At 37.1% G+C, this 22,072-nt stretch overlaps 2 protein-coding genes across 2 annotated transcripts in view; one reads left to right on the forward strand and one right to left on the reverse strand.

Annotated features, from left to right (window-relative positions):
• Positions 1-506: 506 nt before the first annotated feature.
• On the reverse strand, positions 507-5,478 carry LOC117382189 (leucine-rich repeat-containing protein 27-like). Its single transcript, XM_033979282.2, has 6 exons — positions 5,308-5,478; positions 4,112-4,243; positions 3,487-3,583; positions 2,083-2,171; positions 963-1,083; positions 507-865 (listed from the first exon to the last, which is right to left on the reverse strand). Exons 1-6 carry the CDS (start codon positions 5,460-5,462, stop codon positions 776-778), a joined length of 684 nt encoding a protein of 227 aa, XP_033835173.2. The 5' UTR covers positions 5,463-5,478; the 3' UTR covers positions 507-775.
• A 15,362-nt stretch (positions 5,479-20,840) lies between these two features.
• The window catches only part of LOC117382311 (serine/threonine-protein kinase 32C-like), a 187,171-nt gene continuing 185,939 nt past the window's right edge, over positions 20,841-22,072 (forward strand). Inside the window, exon 1 of the mRNA XM_033979444.2 lies at positions 20,841-21,201. Within this exon, the coding sequence (XP_033835335.1) occupies positions 21,120-21,201 (82 nt within the window). The 5' untranslated portion in view covers positions 20,841-21,119. The remainder of the gene's footprint in view (positions 21,202-22,072) is intronic.

A 22,072-nucleotide genomic window follows, 5' to 3' on the forward strand; every position in this document is an offset into this window, starting at 1 on the left:
TATTTCCTCTGTTCAACTGTATTTAACCTCTACCCATATATCTCTATGCTTACTATCATAAAACATTACGAGTTTGTTCAATCCTGGTTTATTCCTGGAAGAATTTAAAGGCTATTATTCAAGTATTCCCAAATATATAATAATACAATACTGAAATTGAGAGTTGGCCCTATAATGAACAGTAAAACCATCCAGGCAAAAATGTACTAATGTAGAGGTGGATTTATTTCCATTTTAGTTCACTAAAATGCTTAGTTTTGGTTTATGTTGATTAAACTCCAATTACATATTTTTTCTCTCTTTTGAACTCTGTTCAGAATTGAAGATTGAATTTAGTTAAAGGCAGTTATTATGTGTTTAATTAATTCCATACAGAGCATAAGGGACATTTTACCCAATCAAGACTAAACAATCATACTGATTTGTAACACATAATGACCAACGCTGTTTATTATTTACAGATGAGTGACAAATTAAGAGCAACCCTTTCCCATTTCCCTATCTCAAACCAGTAATTATGTGTGATTCTGTGCCACTGCAACCAACAGAACCCTAATTATACAACATGTTTTGAAAAATAAAATAGCTTTTGTTTTCTTTAGACATTATGAGGTGCTATCTAGTATGTTGTCATTAATTTCCAGCACCTAGCAAAGTGTACTGGGGATTTTGTAGCTTAATGAGTTAATAATCACAAAATGAATCACAATTTGGGTAAGACAATCTGTTTTCATTCGGTTTTAATGACATAAACAAGCACCTATCTCCTTTTCTCTCATGTATCTTTTTGTCTGGCATGTGCTGAGTAAAGTCCAAACACTCTTCTGCGTTTTATGTCGAAAAGTTCAGCCTGTAAACTCCTCATCTGTCAATGAAAAAAACAAATTATACACAAAAAACACACTCAAACTTAAATAACATGTAATCATAGTGTTGAGGTTAAGATGAAGAATATTTCAGACCTTTTTGATATCCAACTCTGCTTCCCAGATCAGATCTGCATTAAGCGCTGTTGGATCCCTGCGTCGCTCCTCCATTCTCTGCACAATGGCATAAATTTTCTGCTGCAGATTTTGGACGGCCCTGAGGGGTACACACAGGGCAAAGGTCAACCCCAGGACTCAATATTAATGAATAAGAAATGCATAGACTCATTATTACAGAAGTAGTAGATAATAAATGTGCACATGAAAGCTGTTGTTATATCTTCAAATATGTTCACATGAGCCTCTATCCAAGCATGTCGCAACACTATAGGGGCCTGTTGGAGATCAGTCTTGATTGTGAAACAGACATTCTTGTACAAATGTTAATATCAAATAACATGGATACACATCTGGAAACCAATATTAACATAACATAACAATAACAATAAAGACGCATATCATGGAATATTGGCTCCCATTTCTGGAGAACATTCATTGTTAGACAACAGTTACTAATCTGCTCACAAATGACTGGTTTAATGAGAGTATATAGCATAACCAACTCCAGCTATTTGGAAAATATAATTTCCTACTGTTTGTCTTAGTCATGTTGGATCAAAATCTGACTATTCATGCTTAAACTGTACTGTTTTGTCAAAGCAGCTTAATTCAAGAAGAACAAAGAATAACGTGGGTGGATGCACTTGCACAGTCTGACCACTAGCTGGCTCCAAATGGCCACATGTTTTCCTGCTTAGGAGCGTGGAATATAAAATATATGGCAGGAAAGTGTATAAATTAGATTTGCCACTAGAAGAGTGCACCCCCCCACGCACACACACACACACACACACACACACACACAAACACACACAGCACACACAGAATGTCTTGCCCAAGGACACAGTGACAGTACACTAGCTGAAACTGGAACTGAACTGCAGACCATCAGAATAGCGGGCAAACACTTACAAACAACAAACAACTACACCCCAAAAGTTATCAGCATATCAGCTGGTGTTTTTCCAACTTAAATGCTCATAACTAAGCACCTTAAATTACAGTTTTGGAAATACTGAAATGTTAATTCAAATGTTCAGATGTTGAATATTGCATTGTTCCATTTCGTCTGCCAACCACTTAAGTTGCTCTTTACCTGCTCTCCTCATACTCGATGGTGGCGTAAGCCTGGTGTTGATCTAAATCACTGTTCTCTGCTCCGGGCCTTGTATCTGGTTCTCCTTCCTGTTGATTTATTCACACAGACAGTATTAGTTTACATCAGAATAACGTTAATACTCGAGTCAAGCTGGATATGTGAGATCTATGTGTCAAATTACCCAAATAGACTTTAACATACAAGTCCCCAGTGAGTGCTTTCATAGCTGTTTGAAAATATTTCACTTTTTCGCTGAGTGCTGGTAAATAGGACTGACACCGAAATGACTAAGAAGTGTTCAGTGGAGGTTTGTGTGTGAATCATGTCAGCTGTAATAACAATATATGGCTGCTGCTGCGGTGGTTTTTATGATTTTCTTGGCTTCATTTTTCTATTAAACAGCACATTTCCCAATAGGACCACTCAACTTTTATGTGCCCCTGTATCTTCAGCTATTACAGGTCGTCCAATAGATTTTGTAATTGTTCCGGACATTGGTTTGGAAATTTTATTATTGCATTATTGATCTGGGACTAAAAGGAACATGATTTGAACTATGTAAAGTTGGGCTGCCAAAAGATTTCTAGATGGAGCATAGTTACAGGCAAACAAACAAATCAGAACCAGAAAATAATACAATATTTTTTATGGTTTTGGCTTAAAGTTGCTTCCTGCTCTTCTCCATGGAGATGTTATTGTTTTGACCTATTCCTCAGTATGGCATTAAATGCATTATTTATCTATGGAGACATGCAGTTGATGCAACCAGGCAAAGTTACAAGTTAGATCTGTAGAGCGGAGACCTGCTTACAGTAAGAATGCATTTAAGAATGTTTTTGAAGATATTTTTTAGCAATTGAAAACCTGTAATTGAATAAAATACTAAATGAATAACAATAATGTCATTGTGAAACAGTGAAATATCCCTGACAAAGTCACATCTCCTAGAAGATAAGCAGGTGGTGGACTCCCCACCATAAAAGTTACACAGTGCACCTTTAATTACTAAACTATCATGGAAATAAAACTCCTCATCACTCACAATTTATCCATATAATATTTACTCTTTACAAAATTAATCATTCATGACTTAATAATTGATTAATGTTGTTTTGATATCAACCTCTTCAATAAGACAGACTTGGTTTTCAAATATTGAGAGTCCTCCTGGTGATACACTGGCTAGAATGAGGAAAAACATTTGTCTCATTTCTTTGTTCCCCTATAAATGTTTTATTCTGTCAGAACAAACACACTGACAGAGCCCTCATGTGCTTCTAATAACCCCACCCTTAATCAATGTCATTCTTGTCATGAAGCATTAATCAGCCTGTGCTCTGTGGCAGAAGTGATGTTGTGCCGCCCCCTGGTGGTGAGTGGTGGCATCACACACTTCCATACCTCTTTCTGTCTCCGGCGTCCTGCCTTCTTCTGCCTGTGTCCTCCCTGCTGTGGGGTCTTGGCTTGTGTCCACCACTTGCGTAGAGCTTCTTGGCTCCTACAAAACAAAAACAAAACACTGTAATGGATCCTTCTACAAAGACAATTGTGCCAAGGGGTTTGTTAGTGGAAAGTTTCAGTCTGTAAACATTGATCTGTTTTTATAAACTCGACTTAAAGTTCAGTAAACAAAAAGTAGAACTATGATGAAAAGTTTGTGGTCGAAAAATGTATCTCCATAAAAATAGATATGTGATAGCTGATATCTACACTGATAATGCTAACCAAGCTAGACAAAGCATACAGTTACATTTAGGATACATTTTTTTGTATTTAATTAGATCGAACACTGGCACTGCCTGCACACATGGGAGGTTATATAACTCTCTTAGTACTTGCACCATATTTGAAAGTCAGGGAAGTTTATTGTAGTATTCCCTTAACTGTTAAGAAACTGTATTCACCAAATATTCTCTTTTCAGTAGACATAGCATGGAAACTGCAAGCATTTCAAGCTTGTAAAGACCAATGAAAATCTAATGCGTTATTATATGCTTAGGTCTACATATTTTGAACTGTGTCTCACTTCCTCCTCTGCTCCAGCATGGCCTCCTTCTCCCTCAGCTCCCTGAGTGCAGCCTGCCTCCTCTCCTCAGACCTGGTCCTCACAGGAGCGTCCAGCTGCAGTGGAGTCACTCCAGCCCGGGTCGCCTTCTTCCTGGAGAATAAATTGAAACTAAATGGTTTCTTTTTATTGCCCTCCTGAGCACAGAACCCGGGCAGAGACAGCCTGGAGGTCTTATCACTGTCCTCAGCATAGTGTCATTAAAAGGGTTTCTCTAGCCTTCCTCCGTACTGCTACAGAGCCGTATAATATAACCGCTTTGAATCTTTGCCAATAAAAATAATAGATTCTCTGCCTCTATCCGACTGTGCAGCCCTACACAGTCAGAGTGCAGTCTATTTAGAAAAATGGGAGAGTACTTGAGACTAGATTTAAACCCAGCTTCAAAAGCTGTTTGTCTCCACACTAAAATAAATACACTTTGCTTGGCCTTGGCCTGAGCCTGAAGAAGAAACATTATTATAGAACTTTTGTATTGTGAATATGTCCATGACCCAGGGACATAACACAGTATATTGTAGTTTAATATTTAAAATAAGTTATTTATCATGCATTATAAAGTAACTAACTTGGAATTACAAGCAAATATTTCGTCATATGATCCAGTCCCATAACATTCTATGTAATGTTATGTTAAACAGCACACTATGTCCACAAATGTATACCTCATGATGTTATTGTTATTTATGCATCATTCTTCATATTATTAACTTGTGGTAATTACTTCTTTTGTATATTACACACAACTTTACATTGTACATGACTCTAGACTATGGTTATTTTAAATGTACTCTATAAAGTAACTTGACTGGTGAAACTAAACTGCCTCTTCTAAAACTGAAAATGCTACTTTTTGGATACAAATCTATAAAAAATGGTGGTACCAATTTATAATAACTCCCTACCTTAATTAGCCCACATAAACAAGCCCTAACTCATAATGAACAAATAGAATGATTCAGGCTCTGGGTATTTGCTAAACCTAAATCATTCTTAAACTATTTGTTCATCATGCATTAAGTCTTTGTTCATCCTTTCTCCAGATATAGTTATTTTAAAGTGTTCCCAAACTGGGTAATGATATTAAACTTGAGGGCAGATAAAAGCTTCTATGTAATTGCATTTCTTATATTATCTGTGCATTTGTTGTTACTTACCTCAGAGCAGGCAGGGTGTGTGGTTTGGGTGGTTTGGCTGCTCTCTCCAGTTCAGCCTTCTCCATTAAACTCATCTGGAGTTTGAGCTCTCTGAACCTCCTCAGCTCTTCCTCCTCGGCGGCACCCTCCTCTTCATCATCCACTCCAAACCCCATCAGCTCCAATGGCAGCCTCTCCACCACAGGAGTCTCTACACCGCAAGCACAGGACAAGAGCATTAGAGGTTTACTAACAACTAATGCCTTTATTCAGCATCCTATAGTTTTGTGTGACTACTGATGACACTATACTGCTAAGCTGCGCTTTTCATTTTGTTTTGGGGGACGTTTTCTCAGTTTGTTTTTCTCCTGTGATGCATCAGTTCAAAATAAAACATTACCAGTATATCCTTTGAAAGCGGAAAAGTCCTCAAACTTTTGCCTGTTCCTGATTTTCAGGGACCATTACTATAGTGATGAACAAAACAAACTAAATATTATAACTTTCGATTGGGGAATAGTCCTAAAAATATTGCATATAACAGGAAGCTGAAATCCATGAATAAACAAGCCATGAATGTGTTTGCAACAGATTTTCATATTAAAATGAAAAGTACAGACAATGGATTTACAGTAACAATGATAATTACTTTCTTTATTACAGACAATGATACTTTGTTTATCTAAAGCACAAATATACTTTGAATTATATTGCATTTATAAACATCATTATTCTGTATTCAACATCCAAATATGGCTGTAAAGCAGAGGACATCTGATTTGCAGCGTGTTTATTGGTGATCACGCCAACCAAATATTCTGTTTTACTATAAAAATGGACAAAGCCAACGTTTAGATGCCTACAAACAAGTACTGCAATGCAAGAAATCTTGTATTAGCTTCACAGTTCATATTTCAGCATTCTCTCAACAAAATAATGCTCCTGTCAACTAGTTGTCAGAAAAAAGGAATTTCTCCTAAATTAATTCAGTCCTCCCATCAAATACATAGCAGTCAAGAGTAAAGTATTTTAATAATCTCTGAGGAAATTTATAATTCATGTCTTTGGACAGTGAATGTGAATGAAAAAAACCCACTAACACATGGCAGATGGATTTTTGGTGTTTGAGGTTTAGTGATTATCAAGGTCCAGGCTTACACTAATGAGTCTCCTCTAGGTGCCAATTACAGTCATTATCACTTTGACCAATTTATAAGACCTTTTATTTGTCAAATACATCCACAGACTGAACAGCATTGATAGCAGTAATAGCTCAATGTCACATCTGTTACTGGATTTGTGCTGTGTTAATGCATTTCGGGGGATTACAGAAAGTGAAAAATTGAAGTGTGATTCCACCTTTACCTTGTGGCGTCTGGGGGCAAATCTGTCCTATGTTATCTCAGCTGAAAAGAGTTGATGACAGTGCAATATGTAAATTAAGGTATATGCAAATCCCATTAAAGCTACATTTACAATATGAGCCAATTCAATAAAAGGCGGCTTCCCTGTGGAGCTCTGAGGCCTGTCTTTGTTAATAACCCGGTGTGAAGGCAGATAAATCATTTGATTGAGGGCTCTGGCTCGGCTCACTGTGCATCGGCAGCACTGCAAAAATAGAACACCCAGCCGGGTTAAAAGTACTTCAATTCAGAATATCAACCAATGTGTTTTCACTATGAGTTTATATTTTCTGTTGGAGGGTATGGCATCTGCTTTCACAGTATGGCATTAAACATTATTAAATTATAGGTGCTTTTATTGCATCTCTGTAAAATATTTCATTTTTGATGGTGGGCAGGACACCTAGAATCTAGAGATGGAAATTTAAGCTATCCTTTAGAGAAGGAAAACTTTGCACATTCTACTATAGTGTGCACAGCAGGCCAAATGTCCCGCACACTCTGTTACTTGGAACACCAGTGATTTTATTCACAAATGAACAAAGTTTCAGTTTGTTTTCAACTTTGCCAAATGAAGGCCAAGACCTGAAACATTTTGTAAATAAACACCACTGGTGCTGCAAGTAAAACAGTGTGCAGGACATTTTGTCCTTTTAAAGCCGTACTTTGGAACATTCTCAATGGAGATGGATACGTTTTGTTCTAAGCAAAACGGTGTAATTTCCATGAAGACAAGCAGATGAAGTGCCCACCACCAGGTAAAGTCAGGACAGGTCAGGACTGTGGAGTGGCAAGCTGACTCACAATATAGGATGCAGGTTTTTCAAGGCATTTAGTGCTGCAATGTTTTTTAGTCTATTTAAGTCTATTTAAGACTGAAATGTTACATATTAGGTCTTTAACTATATTTTGGACTTCCAAGAAACTAAATCTAAGCAAATTTCTTATGTCATTTCCATTAGGAATTGGAAAATGGCTTGAAATAGGAATAAATGTATTGAAACTGAGGATGCCCAAATATATAGACCCAATATTGGTATTGGGCAAAATATTAGTGACAAATTGGTGCATCCCTAATTAAAACAAGGACAAAATGTTGTAAAAGTCAAATAATAGGGGTATAGGGGTAATAATGGACTCAGATTTGAACTTTAACAGCCACATCAAATCAAAAAGATCTGTAATTTTTACATTCTAAGAAATATTGCAAACATCAGAGGTATACTGTCTAAACCACACTTGGAGAGACTTATCCATGCATTTGTCTCCAGTAGGTTAGATACAGTAACGGCCTGTTCACTGGCCTTTCCAAACGAGCGTTAAGATAGCTGCAGTACATCCAGAACGTTGCTGCTCGGGTCATGACTAGAACCAGGAAGTACGAGCACATGCGTCCTGTGTTCAGGTCTCTGTACTGGCTTCCTGTTCCTCACAGCTCTGCTTGTGACAAGTCTCTCCATGGCCTAGCACCAAAGTACATCTCCAGCATGTTAGTGCCATATGAACCATCTCACACTCTGAGGACTTCAGGGACCGGCCTCCTGCTGGTGCCCAGAGTCAGGACTAAACATGGGGAATCAGTGTTTCAGTTTTATGCAGCTAAAACCTGGAACAGTCTTTGTGAAGATGTGAGACAGGCCTCTACTTTGACAATGTTTAAATCCAGGCTCAAAACGGTTTTGTTTAGCTGTGTAAATGACTGTGAGGTTTATATTCTGCACTCTTCTGTTTTAATGTTAATTTTATGCTGATTATTTGTGATTATTTATGTTTTGATTAGTTGTATTGTAATTTGAATGTCTTTCTTATTCTGAAAAACACTTCAAATTACTTTGTGTACAAATTGTGCTGTACAAATAAACTTGCCTTGCCTCACCAAATAATATATATAATCCTGTAATACATCTTATAGTAACAACTAATGAAATTAAGATTATCCTGCATTCATGTAACTTTAACCAGTCGAGATGCTCTTTTTTTGCAGTGATCCTTTCTGGAGAAGGATTGTCTTCTCAGAAGCGTTTATCAGTGGAAAGCTTGGTGCCTCTAGGCGGCTGCTGTTGGGTTAGGGCTTGGGTTATCGATCATTTCTCATCAGGCTAAAAATATTACGGACCTGTAGCCAGGGTGGGAGCAGCCAGCCGGGTGGCATGTGCAGTTGCCAAGGGAACAGAAGTCACACTGGCGAACGGGCACCAGGGCAAGAGGAAGCTATTTTTGGGTGTCCTATCTCTGACAATGGGAGCAGATGGCTGGATAGCTGTGTTTTTAAAAGGCACACACACACACAGAGCACCTCTCCTCTGTGCATAGGGAAAGCTGATTCACCTGGCAGGCTCTTGGGGGCGCTGACCGGGCGCTGGGCTAAGGCAGCCCTCAGGTACTGCAGGACGCTGCGGACCCCCTGCTGTAGGATGTCGTGTGAAGGGTAATGGAGCGGGCAGTCACGGAGGTTCAGGCCGTTCAAGCTCAGAACGTTACCTGAATTCACAAAAAATACTTTTATTAGCGTTAGTATTAGTTAAGATAGAGTTATAGGCAAATGAATTACTCTGTGGTAATTGATATGTTACCGGTTACTCAGGTATTAGATAGTGTTTATAAAGCACTTCATGCGTATTAAAAAAAGGACTTTTGGCTGTTATGCTTCACAAAAATGGAATATATTTCAAGGAAAAGCTAAACTAGATACTTTAGTGCCAAATGTGATTTAATAATCTGGTAAAACATTTATCCTCATTTCTGCACCTGTTTTTATTGTTAAATGGACTTATTTACTTATTTGTTTTGTTTGTTTATTGTTTGTATTTTTTTGAACAGGGCACCCATGAAAAGTAGAGTCTGAGTGCCCTCATTCAGCTCTCCCTGTGTAAATAAAAAATAGATAAATAAAAATAAATAAAGAGGCTGTACCCATATTTTATCAAAATATATAAAATATTTTTTCAAAATTTGCCTTACCACAGATATAGTGTAAAAGCAATTCTTAAGGTAAAAAAATTAGGAAGTCCACTGTTAGCATGCTAGTTGGTGCTAGCATTACTGTGATGGCCAATTAGGATACGTTTGGAAAATGAATTAAAACTTTGGACTGATGTAAAAAGCTCAGTTTTTAATAGGTAAAAATCAGGTAGAACACCTTTTAAGATAACAGTTAATATCATGTCTGAGAACATCCATATGAGGGTAATAAAATAAGAGACTGAATGGAAAAAAGTTAGTTAAATAAAGTCATATGTCATAAAACATAAATAAGTACTTAATAAACAGTGTCAAAGATCTAATTAGATATTTTTTGTCTTATTCTGAAAGAGAGCTGCCCAATACATATACAGTAATGTTACCACTATCTGCTACTGCAATAACCATATTACAAGAAGTTAAAGTGCTTTCATCTGGTAAAGATTCATAGCATAAAATGAAAATGCATCCTACTTAAAATATAATTCCAAAGGCCTCAGCCTTAGTAGTGTTTTGTTCCTGGTTAAGTTTTGTTAAGATGAAGACACTGTTTGACTAGTACAAAGGGGATTTACATTTTAATTGAATACAATTTAGTTTGGCAAAATTAAATATTACAATACATTTTGATGTGAAAATGAATTTACCGAGCTCTGGAGGCAGCTCGGTGATGGGATTCCCCTCCAGTAGCAATGTTCTTAAACATCTAAAAAAAGATACATGGGACATTTGTAAAGTCGTGTGAACGCTGTGATTAGCTCCAGTCTTTAAGGAGAGCAGAGCAGGCACTGATATTTAGAGACACATCACATACACAAAGTATTTATTATTTAATTTTCAAGTGTAAATTTGTTATTATTTCTTTTTTTATTGTAATATTAGAGACAATACAAACAATAAAAGTCATTAGACATTTGAGGGAATAGTTCATAGCACACATCAAGGTTTGAAGGGGGTGACAAGACAATAAGAATGGATTCTGTTCTTCTTATATGGGAATGTGAGTGTGTGTGTGTGTGTGTGTGGGGGGGGGGGGGGGGGGTCTGTATGGGTAAGTAAGTAATAAAACAGAAAAAAACAAGAAATAAAGGGGAAGGGCAGAAAATTAAGAAAGAAGAGAAAAACTGAGTTGGGTTCCATTTTCTTCTTTTCATGTTTTTATGCAACCACTCTACAACCAGTAAAGGGTTGGTCTTATTTTTATTTGCACTCTGTAAAGCACTTGATTTTATCTGTGAAAGGTGCTATATAAATAAAGTTTACTTACTTACTTACTTACATTACACATCTGAAGAGTGCAATAATCATAACACTATAATAATTTGCCCTGAGCTTTTACTAATATAAGATACAAGGGTCGCAGGGGCAGCAGTCTAAGCAGGGACTCCCAACCTTCCCTCTCCCCAGACACATCCTCCAGCTCCTCCGGTGGGACCCCAAGGCGTTCCTAGGCCAGCGTCTCCTGGGTCTTCCCTGGGGCCTCCTCCCCATGGGACATGCCCCCAACACCTCCCTAGGGAGGCGTCCAGGGGGCATCCTGAGCAGATGCCCGAGCCACCTCAGCTGGCTCCTCTCAACATGTAGGAGCAGCGGCTCTATTCCAAGCTCCTCTCGTGTGACCGAGCTGCTAACTGTATAAAAGCAGTGGACTAAGGGACTGTCACCCATAGTGTTCGGCTCCAGTCAAATGAAGCTCATCGAGGCTAGCAGTTATAGGGGAGAATTTGGAGCCATGTAGAGAGCCAAAACGACAAGCCTGACAGCAGCATTTAGAGAGGGGCAACAGTTTTTCAGTAGAAAGTGAATTGCGTTGAGTTGATGGAGCTGGAAGCACACCCATGCTCACTTCATATTTGGACCACAGTGGCTAGCAGGATAGCTATGTCCATTTATATATACAGTCTATGCTCTCACTCCTACTTTTCTATTGTTAAATCAATACAGAAAATGCTCTATATTGTAAAGAGAGTAAACTACCTTCTTTACACTTTGTTGCTTTAAAAATGTGATACTAAACTGACTGTTTGTTAAACAAAGTTGGGTGACATCTCTTGTTCTGTGTGGGCGTATACAACCAAACTACTTTCTTTCCTCCTGGCAAAAATAAGAGATTGTTCGCGCTGGATGCTTTCCTGAGAGATACTGGAAATGACAAATTGAAATGTGTCTCAGTCACTGTATTTCGGAAATATTTCACATCAGAAAGACAAGCCACATATCCTCCTACATTTCATTTATTTTTCTGCTTTAGCCAATACGTTTAATCTGCCACATGTTGCTTCTTTATCAGAGCCACATCCAACATACAGGTTTGTATGTTGAAACCAAGCTGCCTCTAAGTAGTGGAAATTTGGTTAATCAATACTTGCAATTATTCAGATCACAATGTAATCATAAGAGCAAAAATATATATAATAGTGAGAATTTTACATGCAAAAATAATTAATTTCAGTTCAATCTATTCATGGATTTCAGAATAATAAACAATGGGACAAATAGCAAATTTTTCAAAATATGTTATATTTTTCAATGGGCAACAGTTTTCAGAATGTCACCAATAACAGCTGAAACAACATGGATGCTCCAAAAAAGTAAACCAAAATGTAACTCCTAAACCTGTCACATACAAGAGTGATCATGATCTACAGACAGTGGAAATGAGTGACTTAAGGATTTTACCATACGGTCAAGGCATCAGTAATTGTGAATAATTGCAAGATTGTGACGTTTCCTCTTACAGTAATTGCAGCACCAACCTTTGATATCATGACAAGTGTTGCCATGATACCATCATTTCAAACTTGATTTTGAATATACTTGATACTCAGCATTGATTCTGATAATACATTGGTAACACCAATAATAATTAAAAACACTCTTTATTTAGACAACAGAATCTGATTTTCAGAACTAAATCTTAGTACCTTCTTTTATGTTATCATGTGGTCTTATATCTGTGTAATCTCTCAGTTGTGCAGGCAGGTTCCATACTGGTCCATTGGTGTACACTAGTCTATGTGTCTTATACTTGTATCTGACTTGAGATCATTCTAAAGCTATTCAGGAAAGGCTAATTTCTGTTCTGTGAATGTAACTTTTTTAGTATTGATACCTGCTCAAATGAGTATCTAGCAGTAGCAGTAGATACTACTTTTAGTATCAATCAATATTGTTTTTATACTTTTGACAACCCTAATCACAACATCCCTACTTCAAACTTAATGCTACTTTAGTTGTGTTACTCTATTAATTCAGTGTAATTATTCACATTTTACAGTAAGATTATCATATTTTTGGTGGTTTATGATTTATGCATGAGTTTGACAGTACCGGATGGTCAGCCATGGCACCATTTCCATATCTGGGTCACAGAGACATGTTTGGCAGGCACCATTGGGTATTACAGCAGTTTTACCAGGCAACAGTGAGAATAAAGAGTTTTTCCAGTAAAACTCTCTAACCTTTGCTATTTTGTGTATAAACCAACACAGAACTAACCAACACGAAATGGGCTATGACCTCTGTAAAAACATTTGATCTTAAATGACGCTGCTGTGAATATTAATTTGTCCAATTAATACCACTTGAGCCAAATAAACTAATTAGTTAAAGGTATTTGAGGTATAAGAAAAAATTCTATAACCTTGCCACTAGCTAATGCAGTTATTTATAATTTACATTTTTTACTTTGCAAATAAATACTGTAGCCTTCAGTGATGCTGGAGGTGACATCGATTATGTTATTCATATTTTTTTAATTTAGTGGTAGATGTTTGTAAAATACCAAAACAAAACAATAATAAATAGTGTTGTTACTAAAATTTCAAACTCGTTTTCGATACTAAAGAATATACTCAATACTCGATTCTGATTCCGATACCACAATAATAATAAAAACACCCTCTTGTTTAGACAGTAGAATATAATTTTTGTCATTAAATCACAGTAATTTCCTCTATATTGCTGTGTAGTTTTATATCTGTGTAATCTCTCAGTCGTCCAGGTAGGTTCCATAGTGGTCCAGGTGCATATACTGATCTATGTGGTCTTATAATAGTTCTGGTACAGCTCAAGATCATTGCAAAGCTATTCAGGAAAGATTCATTTCTGTTCTGTGAATTATTTTGTATCAATATCTTCTCAAATGAGTATCCGGTTTCATTACTAATTTTAATATCGATTTGTATCTGATTTTCGACACTTTTGACAACTCTAATAACAAATCAGGTGAATTTAAAATGGCTTACCTGTGACAACCAATTTCTGCAGGAAGAGATTTGATCTGGTTATGTCTGAGGTCCAGCCACAGCAGGTTGGGTAAACTTGTAAACAGGAACTCAGGAATACTTTGCAACTCATTGCCTTCGAGGTACAAATACTACAACATAAAGGAAGATTATGGAACACGAAATCAAGGCAACATTGCATTCAAAAGGTATTAATTTTATATGGACTGCAAGTGAATAATAATAGTTTGATTGCTTTGAGGTAGCATACATTTAACTATGCATGAGATTCAGAAAAAATGAGAGTATCCATAGCAATTAACAATTCAAATCCAAGTATTCTATCTTTTCAGTGGTGCAAAGCACTCAAAATGGCACCTATAAAAAGGGAACTAAAACCCATCAATAATATTAGTGGATATTTCTTTTGGATATTCTTGAATCAGCAGAACAACCCATATTGTAAAGCTTTTCCATTGTGGCCTGGTAATATAGTGAATAGCTAGTGTGATTTATCTGGAGGACTGGTCTGAATTCTGTGGTGGAATTTGCTGTTTAACTCTCAGATTGCAGATTTGTTGACCAGTTTGTTTGTTTTTTTGGCTAATTTCTCTGTAATTACTGAGCCTATCCACATGAAACAAAAACTGTCACAGTGCCAGGAAACAAAAATCAAATTATTGCTTCACAGTAGCTTCAGAAAGTGGTGCCATAATTCAGCCCCAAAGATGTGACTGTTGTCAGTTGAAAGGACTGTAAGATTAATATGACAATAATGATAAAGTTCAACATTTATGGATTTTCAATTTGAATATTTCTGCAATAACAGTACATTTCCCATAGAGTTAAACACACCCCTGCCCTCCGTCTGAAGTTTTGACATCATCAACTTTTAGAACGTGAACGCAGCCTATTTTTCCATCTTGCTGTGGTTGTGGTGTTTTTTTGCAGAATGACATAACATTAATCTCGCTACGCCCTTCTGACAGCTGTACTCAGGCACCAGGTCAGTATGAAGGCCACAGCTGTAATGGAGTGCAGAAGTCACCCCGACCTGCCAACTCCAGCCCCGCAGGCACCTTCTCACTGGAGCCAATGGGATATTGTGAGAATAAATGAAATACAATACACCTGTTTGTTTAGTATTCTCGGAGATCTCAGGTGTACGCAAAATCCTTAACAGAGGAATGAACACAGCTGAACATTTTTATCATTGTCTTGTAGTGAAGTCTTAAGTTCTTAATCGACTGAAGACATGCACTGTGATCAATTAGTCAACTAAAGGGACAGTGGCATGGAACTGGCAAAAGCTCTCAAAACATTTCAGTATCTCTTGGATATCTAGGGCAGGGGTCACCAACCTTTTTTAAAATGAGAGCTACTTTATGGGCACTGAGTCATACAAAGGGCTACCAGTTTGAGACGCTCTTCTGAAATAACACATTTTCTCAGTTTGCCTTTAGTTATACATTATTAATAATGATAAATGATAATCATCTATGTGAACACACTGATCATGTTGCAAGACACTGATCACATTAATGATTTCTCAAAATAATTATCAACAATGAGCAAGGAGGGAAACATATCAGTATTCAGCACTTTAACTTTATTAATCTTAGTAATTGTTAAATTTCCAGATGACACATCACTACATCTCATAGGAAAAGTGTCCCATTTTCACTATCCATTCACAAACCTTTTTAACAAAACATAAATAATATACATTGCACCATGTTTCATAAAGTTATCGATTATGTAATGTTAAAGAAAAATAAGCTTACATATTTTTAAATAAATCTCGGTTGCGTTGTGTGACGTTTTCACTGGTGTCGTGAAAAAAGCCTTTTGTTTACCTAAAGCTGCGTTTAGCTCTGGGCTTGTTCTGCCCATAGTGCGCGTCCCCGTAGGGAGTGCGCGTCCCCGTGGGTAGTTAGTGTGGAGTTTTGTGAGACGTAGTGAATATGGCGTCATTTGACTATCATAGTGAAGTGTCCCTCCACATTGTGTCGCTTTGCGGTCACCACAGTCGCTCCGCAGATGAGATACACGCAGGTTTCTTTTACAGTCTTAAATCGTTGTGAAAGTGATCTCTTTATTTTCTACCATGTTTTGGAGTAAGAAACCGCTTTCAGCGCATCCTCACAGCGCTCGCGAGCGGAGCACTGGTTTTGTCACGCGCACAATACTGACCTTGGAAGTGAGTAGGTCAAAGTTCACATTAACTTATCTAAACTTCACGTATAATGAACATATGTTTAAGATATTGTCATTTTTAAATCTATATAAACGCAAGGGTGATAAAAAAAAATAGCTACAGAATAAAATTAAATTTTAGATGCAGCTCATTAGTGAGTTGTGCTATTTTTTAGAACCGGTCTGCGGGCGACTCATGTGGGGCTTGGGGGCGACATGGCGCCCGCGGGCACAGGGTTGGTGACCCCTGATCTAGGGTGACCAGACGTCTCTGTTTACCCAGGACAGTTCCAGTTTTGAGCCCTGTGCCCTGTCTCAGCAGATTTATCCCAAACCACTGATTTCTCCCAGGTGTCCCTATTTTTCACAAATTTGATACAGTAAAGAGCGATTTCTCTAGCCAAAAAAACCCAACAAAAAACGCACTTGAAAATGACCAGAACACAAAAAAATGTTCTCAATTACACTGACTGAAGTCTTTCAAATTATTTAATGACCCATGAGTAAGTCATGAATGGACCAAATGCTTAATAATTTTCCTCTTTTACGCACTCTTTTCAAAATTTTAATATTACCCACCACTCCAAACCAGGGATGTCCCAGTTTTTGATTTTGAAAATCTGTTCACCCTACTTTGACCATTTATCAAGCCTAAACTTCACTCAGAAGACGACGACTGAATGGAGTTTATACAAAAACAACAATTACAGAAAAGTAACACAGAAAGAGTAATAGATTAGTTTAGCAAAATAATCTCAGGACTAGCTCACAAATCTTGTCCAATAGAAATCCTTATAACCAAATAATTACTCACCTGAAACATCATCATTAATCTACAAAATTACAACAAGCCCACAGGCCTACTTTTTGGTTAAGGGTGGAAATGATTGTATTCTTATGTTCAAATTCGGCCAACATAAACAAGAGAACAATGGAAAACTATAAAAAGAATTGAATCCCATTATACTTTTGTGCTATACATACTTTTTCATTACAAGCAAAAGCATTCTAGATTAGAGACAGCAAAATCAAGTCAGATCATGTTAACCGCATGCATATATTATTTTAACTGTTCACAGAAAAAGGACGAGTAATTTTATCACAACACATAATCACTTAATAAATACTTCATAGTGCAACAAACTTATTAGTGTTGTCACAATACTAACATTTCAAACTTGATTTTGATACTAAGGAATTGATTCAGTACTTGATGCCAATTACAACACCAAAATGAAGATAAAAAAATGCTCTTTTTTAGTAACAGACTGTAATTTTCAACACAAAATAATAGTACATTCTTTATGTTCCCATGAGGTCTCATACTTGCCCTGGTAAAGCTCAAACACATACTAAAACTGTTCAGATTTCATCCTGTTAATGTGACTTTTTTAGTCTCGATACTTCAAATCAGTATGTAGTTTCAATATTAGGTTTAGTATCGATAGTATCTGATTTTATAAACATTTGACAACCCTAAAACCTATATGTTTATCTTTATTAATCTTGTTGGAGAGCCAAGCAATAACAACATTGCTAAATCTTCTGGAAATAGCAATATTTGTTTGCCGTCTGCAGAGAAAAATACTCTCTCTCACAGACATGCATAATATTTATAGCTCAATAAAAGTTTTCACATTGGAGGCAGATCAGATGTCCTAATGTAGCCTAATGTTCCAATTAGTTTAGCTGAAGCGGACCGTGATGCTATGAGCCTGAGTGTGGGCAGCGGGCGGGTAATGAAGTGATGAAGACTGAAGTTTGTACTGACCTTTAGTGCCCTGTTCTTCAGTAGATTCTCAGGCACTTTTTTCAGCTTGCTCCGGCTCAGAAAAAGGGTCTCTGGTGGCTGGTACGGGGGTATCTCCTTTGCCTCGTCGCTGTCAGAGCCATGGGAGGTCTGTGGTTTGTCAATGCTGTCTCCAACACAGAGGCGTAGCTGCAGGTCAGAGTCAGTCACATCTTCCTCCACTGGGAACAACATGCTGGAAGTGGGATCACTTGTTTTGGCAGGTGGAGATACCCAAGGCGAGACTGCTTCAGCATGATGTCATTTTGATTTGAGCGTCTAAAAGTGAGAGAAAGGCGCATTGCATTTACTTGTGCAGATACAAAAATACTTGAATTACTCGTTTCATAAAGCAATAACCTACTATAACACATTTTATTTTAGGACGCTACCAAAATATTACCTGTAAAACTGGATTACCTGCTTAATTTAAGACACTTGGTCTAAATGGATCAATTCTATTTTTGTTTTATGATAAATTTAATTTTTTGCTAACCTTTGCAATGTATTTCTATGTGTTAAATAAGGTAGCGTGTGTTTTTACTTTTACTTCATTTGTCATTTGTCATTACTTTTTGACTACCCAAATTAACACTATTATAAACATAATTCATGCATATTTTTAAATATTCACGCAATGTGCTCTTTCATATCGGATAGTTTAAGCTAACATTACAATACGTTTTCATCCATGTGGTTTTCGTCAACGTTAAAAACCTTATGCTAATATAAAATAATAGTTACTTAAAATTGGCTAATACGCCAGATACCTAACTGCATCTATTTAAGAGGACACGTAAGGAGGAATAAAGCGCCTATACTTACGGTTTTATAAGTTTGTCGCTTGTTTGGAGTTTTTAGTTATTTTAATAGATCCACGTTTTCGCTTCGGAAAACTCACGCTAAAGTTGCTAACAGCATTGCGTTGAGTTGTAACCATAGCAACGGAGTCAAAAATCATTTCGAGAAATTTTCTGATTGGCTGCTCAACAACATAGCAACTGATGACGCAACAAACAAAAATATCTAAAATGTTTTGGGTTTGTAATAAAATATTTTAGTATTAATCATAACGTAGCATATTTGTGACTAGTCAGTGTTATTTAGTTATTATTTATGATTTATTTTATGATTTTTATAACTCAAAATGACGCACGTGTGCATTGTGCAGACCGCATAGAATGTATAATTTATAAATTCAGTCTATGGTGCAGACAGTTTCATGAAAGGCTTGGATGCTATAAAAGAAACGTAGCCCAATAATAATAATAATAGTACTAAATCACTAGGAAACTCCTTATTTAACGTGATCATGTGCATTTCAGCTACATAACACAACAGTCTGTGTATCATTTGTTTCACAGACTAAACGTGTAGCCAAGAAAATGACCTGCAATAAGCCATACTAATGTCTTATTATATATTGATAGCCTACACAGTTCATTATAAATCTCCTGAGGCCAACATGAAACAAAGGAAATCCACATTGCCATAAAAGTGCATATGCATGATTAATAATACAGTGTGACGTGTAGTCGCTCCTTCTTGTTTAATTCATGTCTAACACAACTTTGATCACGTGATTGGGGGCATGCATTAGGTTAGGTAAGCACTATATTCTGTACGTTGATGTAACCAGTCTATGTCGCACACTTCCCATAGTTGCTTTCCATTGAGTGACTGTAATGTGATGCATTGTGTAACATATTTGTGCATATTGAAGACAAAGTGTTAAATCCTCTCTCTCTCTCTCTTGCAGTGATCTGGCACCACCCATCCATTTCCTAATGAGACAGTGGAATAATTCAGTGCATTTGGACGGCAGTAGAGCTCATGGGGCTCATATGGGACAGTCCGGTGTTAGTCCGGTTCTTGGGTCTAGCTGTGCGGTCTGGTCCATCTTTGTCCACTGTTCTTTTGTCAGCGGACACTCTCTCAAACACGTCTCCGCTTCAACTACCGTCTCCGAACACAAACTGTCACACTACTCTCACAAGCGTAAAGTGTCCCACGTCGACATAGGAGCAATTCCGGTTGTGAGTTTAAGCATAAAATGTCGAAGTAAATATGTGGAGAACAGAGAGGGAGCTGTTAATAGAAAACCATGAAATTCATTTTTAAAATATATTTTATTTGGATATTGTACATTATTGAGGAAAGTTTTTGGCCATGGCTAAAGTTTGAAATAAAGCCTTAATAAACTAAAAATGTTGGTACCTTTTTCTCTATCATAACATGTTGCCCAAGTAAGTACAGTCTGGCCTATTGTTTTCTAAGATTTTCATTGAGTTTTTCAGCACTGCATCTGTGAGCGTACATGGTGGTGCTTGGTGGCAATTGGCAAAAGGCAAAATTTTGTAAAATTTTTTACATTTAAATATTTACATTTGACTTCAATTTCTTCCCAGCTGAACCAAATCCTTATCACCTCGGCTTATAATGTCGCTGCAAAATATTACATAAAATTATTTTCTAAGTGGATGACAAAAATAGTGGTTCCTGGTGTTACCAAGACCTGCATAAATTAATGTCACACCTCTCAGACAACACAGTCTACCATTGTGAGGTATAGACTAGAAAAAAATACAATAAACATAGAACAGACTTTGACATTCTCATTCATTCATTTATTTTATTATTATTATTATTCTTTTTTTAACATATGTATCAGGTACACCTAATGCACATTTCACAAATTTGTTCTTATATAAGCTCGAAAAGGAGTGAGAAAAAGAAAACGTATTAAATCCCACACACTTCCATTAGGACATAAAATAAATGAATTTAATTACTTTATGCAAATTAAAATAATATGCATACTAGGAGCTATATTTTACCTGAATTACCATAAATAAGCCTTTACCTGGTTAATCTCCAGTACTCATTGTAAATATTGCAAACAAGCTTTTATTTTGAAGTTGAGTTTCCTGTTTACGTCCGTGCGTCTCTTTTAACTTGCCTTACGTGGCTTTACTCCGAGCCCATCCAAACATAAGTCTCGCGGTTGGGCTGTCAGGCTACGGAAGACAGCTCAACACTCTGCCTCTGCTCCGAGATTAGCCTAAACTCAGCCAACAAGCACCATTCACTCCAGATTATCATAAAGTGAAATCTACTACCCTCGCGTCATTGCTTTGCTTTGGCACAGCGGACCAAAATGCACGCGTATTATTACTCTGACAGTTTAGTGAAGAGGGAGCCCGAAGAAGCAGCGCTGTAGTTTCTTTGCAAAAGGCGAGGAATGAAATCTGAGCATCGATGTTTCACTGGGGCAAGTGGAAGAAGAGGATGGGCGCCAATAGTTCTTCTAAGAGACCAGTTTTCGACGAGAAAGAAGATGGTAAGTGCGATTATAAGAGTGAAGAAGACGTGTGTGCGCAAATATAACGGGAAACAGCGCTTCAGAGTTGAAACCAGAAGAGAGTGGATGCGTTCTGTTGAGATTTAGGCTGGGAAAAAAGGCATTGGCGATAAAAGCAAGCAGGGAAGTTGTTATCTTGCAGTTTGTAGCAGGGAAATTGGCTATAGTTTGAAGATTTACGCAGTGGAACTTATTATCAAGTGATGTGGAAGAGATGGACAATGCACGCGTAATGTGTAGTCTGTCCAGCCTGGTGATGCACAGAGATGGGAACAAAGCCTAAAGAAGATATTGTTTAAAGTTAATTCAATCTAAATTAAGCTGGTTCTGTTCATACTTTGTGAAAATTATTTAAATTATTGCATTAAAATAGGTGTTTTAATTATCGTGGGCTATGTGTTAGAGTGGGGATCACACAGAGAAAAGCGTGGTAACAAATGTATTTTAGTAGCCCTATAGAGACATTAAAGAGTGGCCAAGATTTGACTGTTTTATAAGAGCATTTTAAACTAGATTATTTAATGTTTACAGTGGAAAACACATTTTCTTGGCACACAATGTTGGCATGGTTGTTGTTGTTTTAATCAAATAGTTTTTCAGGTCTGATTAGTTGATTCTACCAATGAAGCCTAATCAAAAAGTGTGTGTAGTTGCTGTCACTTGCAAAACAAATCATCCGTGAATCACCATAAGAGCTTGTATGAATATAATTTTTTTCTATAGTGCATGTAGCATGGGAGAGTTGTGCATTGGTTAGTGTTTCGTGCCTTTGTGAAACATGTTTATTGGTCAACTTTAAAAGTGGTGTTATTTCTCCATCTCTGTGTGATCTTTCCAAGTTGCCAGTAGC

This window comes from Periophthalmus magnuspinnatus, chromosome 15 (assembly GCF_009829125.3).
Source record: "Periophthalmus magnuspinnatus isolate fPerMag1 chromosome 15, fPerMag1.2.pri, whole genome shotgun sequence".
NCBI lineage: Eukaryota > Metazoa > Chordata > Actinopteri > Gobiiformes > Gobiidae > Periophthalmus > Periophthalmus magnuspinnatus.

Excerpts from the sequence above, each read along its gene's own strand:
- LOC117382189 (XM_033979282.2), bottom strand. The coding sequence starts at position 5,462 with ATGGGGTTTGGAGTGGATGATGAAGAGGAGGGTGCCGCCGAGGAGGAA. Across the intron at positions 2,172-3,486 it reads GACGCCGGAGACAGAAAGAG|GAAGGAGAACCAGATACAAG; the intron begins GTATGGAAGTGT and ends ATAAATCAACAG. Across the intron at positions 1,084-2,082 it reads ATCGAGTATGAGGAGAGCAG|GGCCGTCCAAAATCTGCAGC; the intron begins GTAAAGAGCAAC and ends TGTACCCCTCAG.